The sequence below is a fragment of the Apteryx mantelli genome, chromosome 3, assembly GCF_036417845.1.
Source record: "Apteryx mantelli isolate bAptMan1 chromosome 3, bAptMan1.hap1, whole genome shotgun sequence".
NCBI lineage: Eukaryota > Metazoa > Chordata > Aves > Apterygiformes > Apterygidae > Apteryx > Apteryx mantelli.
This window is the reverse complement of record NC_089980.1, coordinates 87424507-87437625: the sequence shown is the minus strand read 5'-3', so window position 1 is coordinate 87437625 and position 13119 is coordinate 87424507. Positions and strand designations below refer to the sequence as shown.

Here is a 13119-nt window from a genome sequence, read left to right as displayed (position 1 = left end):
TTTGCTTAATTATTAGACTTTTATTTATCAGTTAATTTTAATCACATGAATTCTTGAAGGGTTTTTGTAATTGTAAGGACAAAAGCCAGTCAAAAATGGATGCTAGTTCTCTTAAATGAGTCATTTAAGATCTAATGAGCAGTTAATCCCTAACAGTCAGACATTCATCCTGTACTTTGACGGTAAACTCTAATCCTGGGGAGTGAATATCTTCAGACACATCCAAGGGCTTGAACTGTGGAAAGTGTAAAGTTCAGCTCAGCCTTTATTATGGCGTGACAGTCAGAGCTGCCATAGCTTGGCTTCATTATGAGAGATGAGTTCACTCACATCCCATTACAGAAAAATTTGTCTTTATAGTGTTTATCTTGACTTAAATGGCTCTTCTCTCTCTTATGTAACTGAAATTGGTGTTAAGATCCGTGTTGGTTTGTCACTGGTTAATGATATCAGCTGTTGCAAGAAAAGGAGTAAGAACACTACAAGTGCTGATGAGAAGTAGCAAAGAAAGGTTGCACTCCCAAGCCCCCCTGAAAAATCCTCTTCCACAGGAGACAGGCCATGTCAAAGCTGCTATTGAGGTGATATATGGGAAAAAACAAAAATCAATGAGAGCAAGGTCTCAGAGGTTCAGAAAAAAGAGATTTGCAAACTGGCATGAGAAAAGATACACAAAACTATAGCTCATGCAGGGCAACTTCCTCTCCCAGAAACTTTGTGTTTCCTCCTGAGGTGTAACATTAGTGAATGCAGTGATCAGTCTCATAAACGTGCTCTTAAAATCATGCTTGCGTGGTCACTGCACGTGACAGTGACCTAACATTGTTTTTTGTAAGAGCTGACCTGGAGCACTGCAATGCAGCACTGTGGGGTTTTCATTTCCCTGTAAATTGTATGGAAAATGGTAAAGTTTGTTAGCAAGATGGCAGGAACAAGAACAATACCAGATTAGATTTAGTACAATAGGAGAAAATTAGTTTTTGCTGAATCTGAATCTAGCTCATTCAATACAATTTAGATACAGATGAACAAATGGCAAATTTATGTTGTTTATATTATACTTCAGCAATCTGATTCCTGCTATATGAAGGACATTTATTATCTCTCATCCTCCTCAACACAAACCTAGGAGAAATCACTGAGGCAGGAACAATACTAGATAGAGGAGAGAGGCAGCTATGCTAATGCTTGGATCAACCCAGCAGGCCTTCCTGGAGTGCCAGCTGGAAGCCAGGTGAGATACCACCAAGCATCTGCAATGGCACTAGCTGTCAGCTTAGGCTCCTTCCATCCAGGGGTCCAAAGACACTACTAGGGGATGCAATATTAACCTGTCATTAATGGAAAAGAAGCCTCTGAGGTTCAAAGCTTGGCCCTCGATGAGAAGTCTTGCAGGGCAGCAATGCACTCCCCTACCAGGTGAGCAGCCTCTTTGGCTGTGCCCCTGTGCATCGAAAAGCCACCTGACCCGTGCCCATAGTTGTGGACCACCAGGAGCTTTGCTCCTCCTTGGCTCAAGATCTCTCTCTGCAGTCTCACACACGCTCGGGATGGCCTCAGGCCCACCTTCACCTTTATATCCTGAGCTCGCTGAAGTGAGGGCTCAAGGGCACAGCATCTGTCAAAGATATCTTTGGTAGTGTTGGGATTAGGGGAGAGGCTCCAGCTCTCCTTTTCCCTGGTTCCCCCTAGGGTTACGCTGTGTATCCCTGGGTAGATGTAAGTTAAGCCGTCCCCATCCCGGATAAAGTTTTTCACCCAAGGAGCATGAACCTTGAGTACTTGGCCCCTGACGGGGAACAGCTTCTGGTCCCCCACGAGCTGGTGGGCACCAATGCCCGCACAGTTGACGACGATGTTATATTCGCTTTGCAGCTCCCATAAGTTTGCTACTTTTCTGGTGTACATCTGGACACCTTTTGCTTTCAACCTGGAAAAAAACAAAACAAAACACCCTGAAGTGAGGCTGAAATGAAACCCCTAAACCGTCATGTAATTATTAAGCACATCAAGTAAGTGAGATTGTCTTTAACATTCAGATCAAACCAAACAACAGATGGGACAAAAAGCAAAGGAAGTGGTATGGGGCTTCTGTTTGTGTTCTGTCTGATTTGGCCTGATCAAAGATATTTTTCAGCTTGTTTGGGTGGGAAAAGATACAACAAGTTGATAGCTATTACAGAGAAGGGTCTGGCATAAGACCCTAGATACATAGACAGACACATCCTCATGGTCTCATTGATTCATTTCTATAATGATTCCAAACTTTAGCAGCCCCAGCAAGCTGAAAATGTCACTTTTATTCATTAACTTACTTCTCATGCTGCTAGTGATAGCACTATTGTACACTCCTTTTAATGTGCTTATTGCATACTGTCACATTCATTCCCAATTCACTCCTTTGACACCAGGGGAGCCACTCAGGTGCTAAACTTGGTCACCTCACGCCATGTCAGATGCCCTGGGGTCTCAGGGATGTCCCTGCAGGCCGGGCAAGTATGGCATAGGACCCACAGGAGACCTGGACCCTTTTAGAGCAGCAGCCGGGAGCCACGCAGCGCAATGCAGAGCATTAAACACCCATCTCTGGGCACCTGAACCCTTCACAGGCATCAGCCAGGCCAGCGGGCAGCCTGTCTGTCTCAGGCAGAGCTTGCATTTCTAAAACTACTCCTGTAAGATCTTTTTTTTCCTCTGTGTTTACTTTTATACACCTCCCTGCATACCCTTCTGCAACAATAATAAGGGATCACTCTGCGGCTAAGGGGGCCTCCCTTGCAAATGAGGTGAGTGCTGGAGGGCTGCAGGGCCTGGCAGGAATTAGACAGGAAAGAAGTGTGAGGGGAGTGAGACCCCATTCCCAGGGCCAATGCACTGAGCAGCATTTGCTTCCGTTCACACTATTTGGAAGTAGAGATCTGCTGCAGGGTGGGGGACATAGCTCTGGCGCCTGAAAAGTTCGGTTCACAAACCACTCTCTCAAGCAAAACTCACCCCTTCCTGAGGTTCATCTTTGAGCTAAATTTCAAGCTAAACTCCACCCTGAACTCTCCTGAAGTTTGTAGTCCTTCCCAGTGGAGAAACATTTCCCTGGCCCCAGGGAAATGCTCTGTCAGAGCGAGGTGGAGGCACCGTGCACTGTCAGCCACATCCAGTGCTTGGGGTCTTTAGCAGGGGTTTTGGCAAGAGCAAGTCAGGAGACAGCCTGGTGATCCATGCACTAAGTGAGAAACCTTGTCCCTTGCAATACTCCAGCAGCTGACAAAGTGATCAGTCCAAATATACGGTGGTGGTTTCCCCCAAAGCAATGAGTGAGCCAAGGATCCAGGGCACAGCTGGTGCTTCGGGACTCAGATTTAGGTGCAGCAGGACACGGGGGCTGGCTGGGAAAAACTGGGGAAGTCCCATGCAACAGCTCTGGCTCGACAAACTGCTGGGAATCTCACAAACATTGTATTTGTGACTCTGCCATTATGCCACTGAAAATACAGCAGTATTAAAAGCTGCTGAAAACTCCTGAATTCAGACAAGCAAGCAGGAAAAAGTTCCTATTCTTGAACCAGCAAAGTGAGCACAAAAACAGTTTTCCTTGTCAACTGTGAAGAGAACAGTCCATAAATACTGCTCAGATCACTAGGGTTTTGAGCATTAGTTACATGTTTAATATGCTCTCTTTTCTGATCACCAGAGAGAAGAGAAAGAAAAGAAGCTTGATCATCTTATTAGACAACATCCTCTGAGAAATAAGAAGGCTATAACAGGAATAAGGAGCAAGCAGAAATCACATGACAGACACTAAATGGATTTAACAATTTAGTTGTGCTTCAGCGGAAATTTCCCATGGGTTAAGCAATGAAACATGACAGAGCATGTGTTCGGAGGAGACAGCGCAGACATCACGTGGCCTTGGTGGCACTGGTGTGCTCCCAGTTGGGCGGGTTGTAGGAACAAGAAACATTTTTTCACAATTTGCACCGAGATGAAAGACATCCAAGATTAGCTGGCAATTTGTACCACGATGGAGGTACACGGCTCAGTACTTAACCTCAAATCAGCTTGCAGCTCATTACTTTCTCTCAAGTGGAGACAGCTATTTGCTCATTTTAAGGGTACTAAATGGACTAAATGTGCACTCCAGGTGTCAGAACTTTTTTAGATCTGCATCCTGACTCTCCTGTGGTTCTTTGAAATCCATGTATTTTGGGGAAAGCTTGTCTTGCCAACACATCGAACTTTCCTGTCAATCTAGGCATGAATTCTAAAGCTGCAATTCCCCCGAGTGCATCGCGCATTTTGCATTGGAAAATGTTTCCAGAAGGTTTGTTACAAAATGATGTTATCTGAGCTTTTTCACCTGAACGGATTAAGAAATGACTGAGATTGTTGACCAAATTTGAGATGAATTGGACCAACCCATTCTTAAATCCAAAGTCCTGGCAGATTAGACATCTTCCCAGATATCCGCGTTCTCTCAGGAACTGGATGTATCTTGAAGAGTGGAGGAATATATCTGGGAAGTCTGGCAAGTGAGGAGCACCCATGTGCTCTCCTAGGATGCGGCAGGTTCCCAACACATCTTAAAAGCTCAGCTGGCCGAGTGTGGCTCCCTGTGGCTATATCAATACTGTGCTCAGAGGTATTCCCAATTTAAAGCCCCATGGTACAGCCAGAGTGGTAGAAAGTTGTCATTACATAAATGGGGCCTTTCAAAGTTTGGAAAGATTCGGTATTTATCACTAGTGCTCTCCCCCAAGAGTCACCTTGCTGCATTTTCCCCAGTGAAAAAGAGCCCTTTTCCAGATGTGTTCAAACCTAGGATTCCCAACCTCTTATGTGTCCCCAGCTTCCCATAGTACCCTCGGTTGGATTTCACTCTGCACCCCCAGTCTGCATCACAACCAACCTTTTCTCCAGCCACAGTAGGTAGGGTGGGCAGTCGCATTTCAGTGTTGTAAAGGCCTGACCACAGCTGTGCTGTGGGAATTTCTGGAGTTCAGCTTCGGACATTGGTCGAAATCCCAGGACGACATCAGACCAGAACGGTAACTCTTCCTTGGGAGTGCTCTTAAAGACCTGCCAGCTAAAAGGACATGGATAAAAAGCGGCAAAACTTAGTCATTATTGCTCTGCCATATCACGTCACTGCAACCTTAATGGAAAAACAAGAATTCAGAAATTTGTTCCCATTGATCAGTGCAGCTCGCCAGCTCTAATAGCAAAGGGAAAGCATTGCTGCCTGCAACTATAATAAATGCCACTGCAAACAGGCAGAGGGGCTGTCACAGTTGAGCTTGAGGGCTAGATAGCAGGATAAATAATGAGGAGAGAGGCTCAGAGTCTAGATTAAAATTTGCCAAATGTCAAGAACTGAAGAAAACAGTATGATCACAGAAGGCCTACTATACGCAATACAGGGGATGGAGGGACAGGGACTATTTCTAATACAGTCTGTGTCCTCTTGCCTTTCCATAACCACTCTCAGCTGGGACACAAACTCCTCCGGGGGCAGGAACGATGGCCGGCAAAACCATCCTCCTGCTCTCCGCTTGCTCTCCAGCCGTGGGGCTGCCTGCAGCGGATCTTGGAAATGCTCAGGAGCGCAGTTACTGCAGTCCTGGCTCCTGAGGGAGCAGGGCTCTGCACTTTGTACAGGGGGAAGTTTATGTCTAGAATCCATTGGCCTCAGACAGACTCTCTCAAGGCACATCAGCAAAAAAATCCTACCTAGCTTTTTTTCTCAAGTTCATTTGCTGATGTTCCGCAGCTAATACCTTTTCTCCCATAGTTTTAAATCCACATTTCTTTCCAGCTCCTCACACAGCAGTCTCCCAGGGATTATAAAAGCACAAAGTGCCCTCACCTAATGCAGTGTGCCCACCACAGCCGTGGCCTCTCCAGCTGGACCTTTATGCAGGGCTGCCCTCTATGCAGGGTCACACTGTTTTGGGGTGCTCATAAGCTACTCAGTGTCCAGCCTCAGCACTCTCAACAGGCGAATTTCTGTGTACCTGTTAGGCAGCATGAAACACCCACACATACACCAATCGCATCCGTATCCCTAGCTGCTAAAGCTGGAGGATCCTGCATTCCCAACCCTATGCAGACTGCCCTGCTGCAAGCAACTGGTGAATGACAGTATGGAAAACATCACTTATAAAAAGACGTTAGCAGCAGGCAGACCAGCCGAGAGTGGTTCATCTCCTCACACCTATGCATGAATTTTGCTTGAAAATATGTCCTATCTGAGCAACTGCACTGCAGCTTTTTGGGAGCACGGCCAGGTTCCCCACTCTGCGTGGGGAATGCAGCTGGTCTCCCGCAGGGAAAAAGGCTGTGTCTGCTGCAGTGCATGGCACACGGGTGGCAGACTGCCTCGGAGGGCTGCTCTTACCCAGACACGAAGTGAGTGCCAGCCTCTGCTGCCTCCACTGAATTACTGATGGCGAAAAGGTAAGTGAACGTCTCTTTGAACCACTGCTTCTGCACATGGATTGGTGTGCCTGCACGGAAATAAAACCAAAAGTTTCAAGAGGAAAAATGCAGAGGAGGACAAGACGGGAGTGCTGAGAGGCTGCGTGGGCAGGACCACTGGCAGCGGGGCTGGAGCCTGCAGTGTGGCGGGGGTCCATGCGGGTAGCAGAGCCTGAGGGGGGGCAGCTCCCAGGCCCTGCTTCCCGCAGCTGGTCCCAGCTGCAGGTTAGGCTGTGGGCAGTGAGGGTGCAAAACCTCAGCTGTCACAGCAGTCTTGGGAAACCCATAAAATCTGGGGCTATAGGGCAGTCTGGGTTCCCCTCTGAGGCTGATTGATTGCCTTCAGTTCCCAAGGAGAGCCCTGGTTTTCCAGGAGAGATGAAGGTCCACAGCATCGCGCTGTACTGGGCCCCTCGCATTTAGCCAAGGGACTGTCTGGGGAGGAAAGGACTGACCCCCACACCAAACGTCGATGCAGAGCCTGCTGACTGACATAGGTATTAGCAAAAGTAATACGCTTGTGCAGCATTGTGCACCAAATCCTGCCTTGGGATCTGGCAGGACACCTGCTAGGTTATAAGTTCAAGATGAAATGTTAAGGGAAAAAAGTGGAAAAAGAACAATATATGCTCACCCCCTTTCCACATGGGCAAGATCCTCTACCACTAAATGCAGAGCTCTGCTTATAACTATTTATAACCTCTTGTATATTTAATAGTAAGTATTTGCATGCCATGCAGATGGGTTAAAACTTGAGGCGGGGCCTTTTAGCCTTGTGGTGGCTGTCCTCCTGCAAAGAGCCACTTCCTATCCTGAATCCCCTTGGAGACCAGATACGGCCAAGCTGCCCCGATACGGGCTACCGGGTAAAAGCCACGGTTTGGCGGGTAGTGACTCGGTTCTCTAAAGTGCAGGGGAGCTTCGCCGTTCTGCTGGAGTACAAAGCAGCGCGTATTTATCAAACAGCCTGGGCGCCTGAGGGACAGGGCTCAGCCCCTGCTCAATCCTGTTTTATTTGGTGCTATGGAGGCAGCCGGGGTGGCCCAAACCAGGGCAATGACTGTCAGACTGCTGGTTTGGGGATCTGTCTGGTTTTTTTTGCACGCACCTGGGGTGGTGTGAGGGATGAGCATCCCTGCTGCCACGTCGCTTGTTGTGTTGGGGGTGAACTGCTCTGCGACGACAGCGAGGGAGCAGGCGGGGAAGGTCTCCGCGACACACAGCGCCGTGGACAGCCCGACGACTCCCGCGCCAACCACGGCCACCTTTGGTGCTGCCATCGCTGGAGAGCAGAGCGGCAGCAGAGCGGCACCTGCAAGCATTTGGAAATAGCATATCCCACATTAGCAATACCGGGCTACAAAAGCAGCTGAAGGATGCCGCCAGGCTGGATCCAGCGAGCAGCTGCACAGGGCATGCTGGCGGAGGACATGCTCATACGTGCCTCTGAAATACCCACGGAAGATGCAGATTTTGTAAACCCGCCTGGGCAGCAGGACTAAATGCTGCACACAGAGAACCGAGACTGAGGTGAGGATAAAAAAAACATGACTGGATTTGAAAAGTTATTGCAAGTTCAGCAGCCACTACCCCTGTCCTTAGCATGGGGAGCAAAAGGCAGTAGGGAGATTTGTATGTATAGCACTGGTGTTCAAGCTGGAGTAATATGGAGCTAGTTTTTTTCATTAAGAGCCCAAAGGATTGAGGCACCCATCAAGGTTTCCGTAGTGTCCGGGGCAAATGTGCCATTTGGAGCTCTGGGAAAATTGGCCTTTTGTCACCAAGAGAAAAAAGGTTGTTTGAACATCGGCATCTCTAGCAACAAGGTCAGCCACTGCCTGGGCAGAGGAAGCAAATCCCAAGGAGGCAAATTGGTTCCCCAAAGCAGCAGGTCCAGCATATTGTGGAAAACATCGTTTTTCTTAGCATGCATCTTAATTCCCCTGCTGTGCATTGCTCTCCATTTTGAACCTGCGGACTGGATGACCTGCTGAGCTCTAGTCTAGGAAACAGGGGGTTTTACCATTAAATGCAATTAATTTCCTAAGGTACAGCCTGGCTGCTTCTACTCCCACATCCAGAAATCGTGTGGGCCCTGATCCCTTGGCTGGGGAAAAGCAAGGCAAGGGAAGCCACCTGCACCCCAGGGGATTTTGTGGCCCTGCTGACCTGAGGCCTCCAGTCCCTCCTTCCTCGGCCCTGTACCAGCTGGTGGAGGGGCTTGCAGGTGCCCAAGGCTGCCGTGCTTGCCTGGCGGCATGTGGCAGTCACGGCTGGGAACGTGCTGAGCATGTCTGTTTGCCCCTCTCCACCTTGCTTTATAGCCTGCTATGTGGCCTGGAGCAGCTCCGCTTCACTTAGCATCCATAACTTTTAATTATTACTCCAGGACGAGCAGCGTTTCTTTTTTTTTTTTTGCTTGTCTGGGCCAAGTTTCTGAGCTTGGCACCTGCCCCAGCAAGCGGTGTCCAGCTTCTGGTCAATAATTACCTGGGGCAGCTCCCGGTGAGGGGCCGGCACGTGCAGGGGGCCGCAGCTGGCCCACAGGTTTAACACGGGCAAAGGCTGGAAGCAGAACGAAACCATGCAACGCGATGCCCCCTGAGAACTTCCTGAAGGCAGGATTTAAAAGGGTCCAAAAGGGACTGGGCAACCCACTGGTGATAAATCCTTCTGCGCCTTTGAAATATGAGCGTCTAGGTGCACTTGCTGGCTCAGGCACTCCTTCGGGGATTACTGCCAAAAGCGGAGAGCGTATGTAGGGGGAAAACCTCCTTCACCTATGACTCTTACATTTTTCTGGAGTATCTAGCAATTTCACTTTTGTACAGGCCGCTGGGCAAGACAGACCTATGGTCTTGCTCTCCTATAGCCGTTTTCACATGCTCTCTGCAGGACTCGCTCAGACCCTTGGCTGCAGAAATCCAGCCACGCTGATTGCTTTCTGGGGACCTTTTCTGGAAAATGGTGCCTGAAGTTATAAGGGAGAGCTGATTTCCCGTCTCTCTGTGGCTTTTGGCATCTTTGGTGCAAGTTCAGGCAACACAAACCGTGCGGGATGAGGGTAGGTCAGGTTTATTTATGAAATCCTTGGTCATAACATTTCACACAGCTTCTCACTACCCCCTATGGATTTATCAGAGCTTGATAACATGATGTTCCTACTATGTAGGAAGGGAGAGAGGACAAGGCACCGTTGCCCGTCATTGCATTGCAGCTGAGCATTGTTACAGTCCCTGTTCTCCCTCTCAGGGCAATGCTTAAGAGTCTTCCTGTTAATTATTATATCTTCTTCTGCAAGTCAGCTATGAAAGTGCCCGCAGAGCAGTGAAAAAGGACACTGCACAGGGTAAGGATGAACCCTGCACCAAAACCTTGGACCTGCATTGCTGCCACCCAGAAACCCAATCTGGAAATACACTGATTCAAATGTTGGCTTCGCCTTGCAGCTCGACCGCTACCCCAGAGCCTCCTAGACCTGGCGCTGCTTGAACCAGCTGCAAAATGAATTTCTACAGAATGTCAGAGTCATTCCCACTTGGCAGGGCATGAATCGTTTATACTTCTCTGCCATATTCTCCAGAATATTTTGCACCAGTATTTTTATTTAGAAGCAGAACAAGAAAAAAAGTAACTAAAAATGAGGGAAGTTTTAATTCAGAAATTGCCTTGGTTAAAAAAAATTGGTTCTGAAGAAAGTGTGTCATAGCATTTTAATTAATGAACCTTTTTGTTCACCACTGGCAGCTGTAGCGGAAATTGTACGCCGCTCTCTGCATGCCCACCAAGTGCTTTCGCAGCCTCGGAGCAGTCCGGGGATGAACACAGCCCTGCTTCGTCAGCCACCCCTGGGATATACGCGCTGGACACATTATTCATCTGCCAAAGACCTGGGCTCGGTTGCCCCTCACCTCTCTCGTTTGACACTCGCTGAAGCCCTCGGCCCACAATGGAGATTGAATTTCCCGACCGACCTCCCTCAGGAGACAGCCACGGCCACCCAAAACTCACAGCTGAAAAGCTGACAAGCTGTTTTTCCTAGCGCTTACTGCTGCCATACAGGAGCAAATCAAGCATTAATCTGCTAATATGCCAAAAATTGGTGCAAAACAGAGGTTAAAGGCTACCCAGTTTATATCAGCAAGCACAGTATGTGTTTTACAAAACTAACAACACGGCAATGACAGCAAGAGTTACCTGCACTTGTGCGGCTGGCAGCACCGGCTGTCTCGGCAGCGGCTGTGAACCTACCCAAGGAGGCACTTGAGGACAAGCTATTTTTATCCCACGTGGCATGCCAGCTCAGTCCGAGTCGGCAATTCTCACCCCCTCAGACTGGCTTGTGCTGAGGGTTTTGCAAAAATCGGCATTGAAAAGCAAAACCAGTTGCAATAACCAGGGCTTTGGGGGGAGGGGGGACAAGCAGGTACCATTTAGTTCTTTGCCCATTCTTGGTGCCAGAAGACTGGGACCGAAACCGGGAAGAGACAGGAGGAGCCACAGGCACAGGCAGTTCCCCAGCAAAGAGGCTACCAACTCCCTGCCATGGGCTTCGCATCCCTCCCCACCACCCTCCATCTTTCAGCTCTTGCAGGTGATGAGACAAGCTCAGCCATGTATGACAACGGGGGACCTAAACTGCACCTTTTCGAACTAGATCCATTCTTTTCTTCTTTCTTATCTCACATATTGTCACTGAGCACCATTAGCTACCAGTGTTAGCACCATTCTAGTGGTGGATAAAATGATTAACACGGATACATACCCAGGTCCCCAGCGCATATGCACGCTTTCAGCTGAAGTTGCAGGCCTTTGGCCAGCGCTCTCGCCAGGCTGCCTCTTCGGAGGTATCTGTGGCTGATGCAGACCCCGGGAAACAGGCACCCCTCAGCCAGAAGAGCTGAACTAAAGCTTTTGCTTTGATATCTTTGCTTAGAGGCACGGCCCCTCGCCATGCCTTTTTCTCTTCATGGCACTTCTCCATGTGGGTGTCTCCCCTGGCAGACTGACCTCTGTTATGGTGCGTTACAGCCCCACTCAGGTACCAGGCAAAGTGTATTTACACATGCAAACAAATGGTTCAAAAAGCACAGCTCAGCTGCTGATCAGAAGATGGATAAAAAGGAAGTGACTGGAGAAACCGAAAAATTTGTTACATTTGAAATCCTGTTATTTTTAAACTATCTCTCACCACCTTTAAGCACTGACACATTCTTTTTGTCACCTGAAGCCAGCAGTACTGGCAAGCAAAGGCAAATCTCCCTGCAATCCCCGGTCCCCGCGCAGGCTCCAGCCTTTCCGAACTCCCAGGGAGGCTCTTCCCCAGCCGGGGCAGCAGCACCTGCTGACCAGCACCCTCCTTGTCTGCAGGGAAGTGCTCCTCCAGTTCCTTTTTTTGGCAGATCACTCGTAGGTTTATTCACCTCTGCATTTTACAAGCCCCCTTAGCTTTGCTCCCCGTTGCCTGACCCAGCGAGCTGAGGGGGGCTTTGCCGTGCTGATGCCTCTTCGCCATGGGATGAAGGCAAAGCTCCCCTCTTCCCCAAGCAAGGAGCGCTGCAGGCTCCATGCCTGCGGGAAGTTGTCCGAGACCCTCCTCAGCCTTCCCGCTGGGTGCACATAGGCTTCCAGCATCGCCACCACGTGCACCTGAGCCGCGGGGGAAACTGAGGTTTATCACACCTCTGAGCTTGCTCCCAAGCAGCAGGGGTTTTGCACCCTGCGCCGAGCGCTGCAACCGAAAGCTCATGCTGCAACCAGCCACGAGGAACTTTTGCTGTGCGGCCAGCCTCTGCGCGGGGTCTAAACCCCTCCTCACACAGGCTTAAGGAGCTGTTTTGCATCCTGCTGAAAGGTCCTGGCACAGCGCCGGATCCCTGCACGGCCCCCGCGGGCACCTCACCCTGCGCGCAGAGCGAGAGGACCTCCCCATCCCCCCATTTCCCATGCCGAGCAGAAGGGAGCTGGAACGAGACACTAAAAATGAAAAAAAAATGGGGGGAGAGAAGGGAAATACCTGGTGAGGGAAAGACACCGGGTCGTGTCTGGAAGCGCTGCCGTCCCGGGAAGCACAGGGCGGCTGAGCGGGACGGGGAGGCAGCAGCTAGCAGGGAGGAGCACCGGGCTGCCCGGCACCGACCCCTTGGTGGGGGCTGCTCCCCGGCCACCCGCCTTGGCTCCCCGCCGCTAACGAAGGAGCTGCTTGTGCCCGGGCAAAGGCCGCTGCCGCTGGCACAGCTCCCGGGAGAGCCAGGCAGCCGGCGCGGTAGCACGGCCGCAGCTCTGCCCTGCATCGCTCACCACTAGCCTTTTTTCTTGGTGATTTTCTCTGTGTGTTTGAAGGGAGACACGCGGTTGTCCCACAAAGAGTTCATTTTCTTTTTGTCTCACTCACAAGCAATTAATTATGTTCTTAATGTTTCTGAAGTTGCACTGGGGTTGCTGTAATACTTGAGTAATCACGCTAGTAATCAGGCTCTTAATAGTGCAGCGTATCTGCGGGCCTGTTTTCTGTCATCCCAGCTGGAAGAAGAACAAGTTAGTCAAAAATAATGCTGCTTGCAGGATCACTGGGATTTTGATGAAACTGTACACCAGGGTTTTTCAGCTCCAGGACACAATTTCCACATGGGAAGAGCTCACTTCCTC

At 49.6% G+C, this 13119-nt stretch overlaps 1 protein-coding gene across 1 annotated transcript; it reads right to left on the bottom strand.

Annotated features, from left to right (window-relative positions):
• DDO (D-aspartate oxidase) lies at window positions 1-7751 on the bottom strand. The gene is made up of 4 exons (XM_013948829.2): window positions 7580-7751; window positions 6392-6500; window positions 4904-5080; window positions 1-1930 (listed from the first exon to the last, which is right to left on the bottom strand). The coding sequence occupies exons 1-4, from the start codon at window positions 7749-7751 to the stop codon at window positions 1363-1365; spliced, it is 1026 nt and encodes a 341-aa protein (XP_013804283.1). The 3' UTR covers window positions 1-1362.
• Between the last annotated feature and the right edge of the window lie 5368 nt (window positions 7752-13119).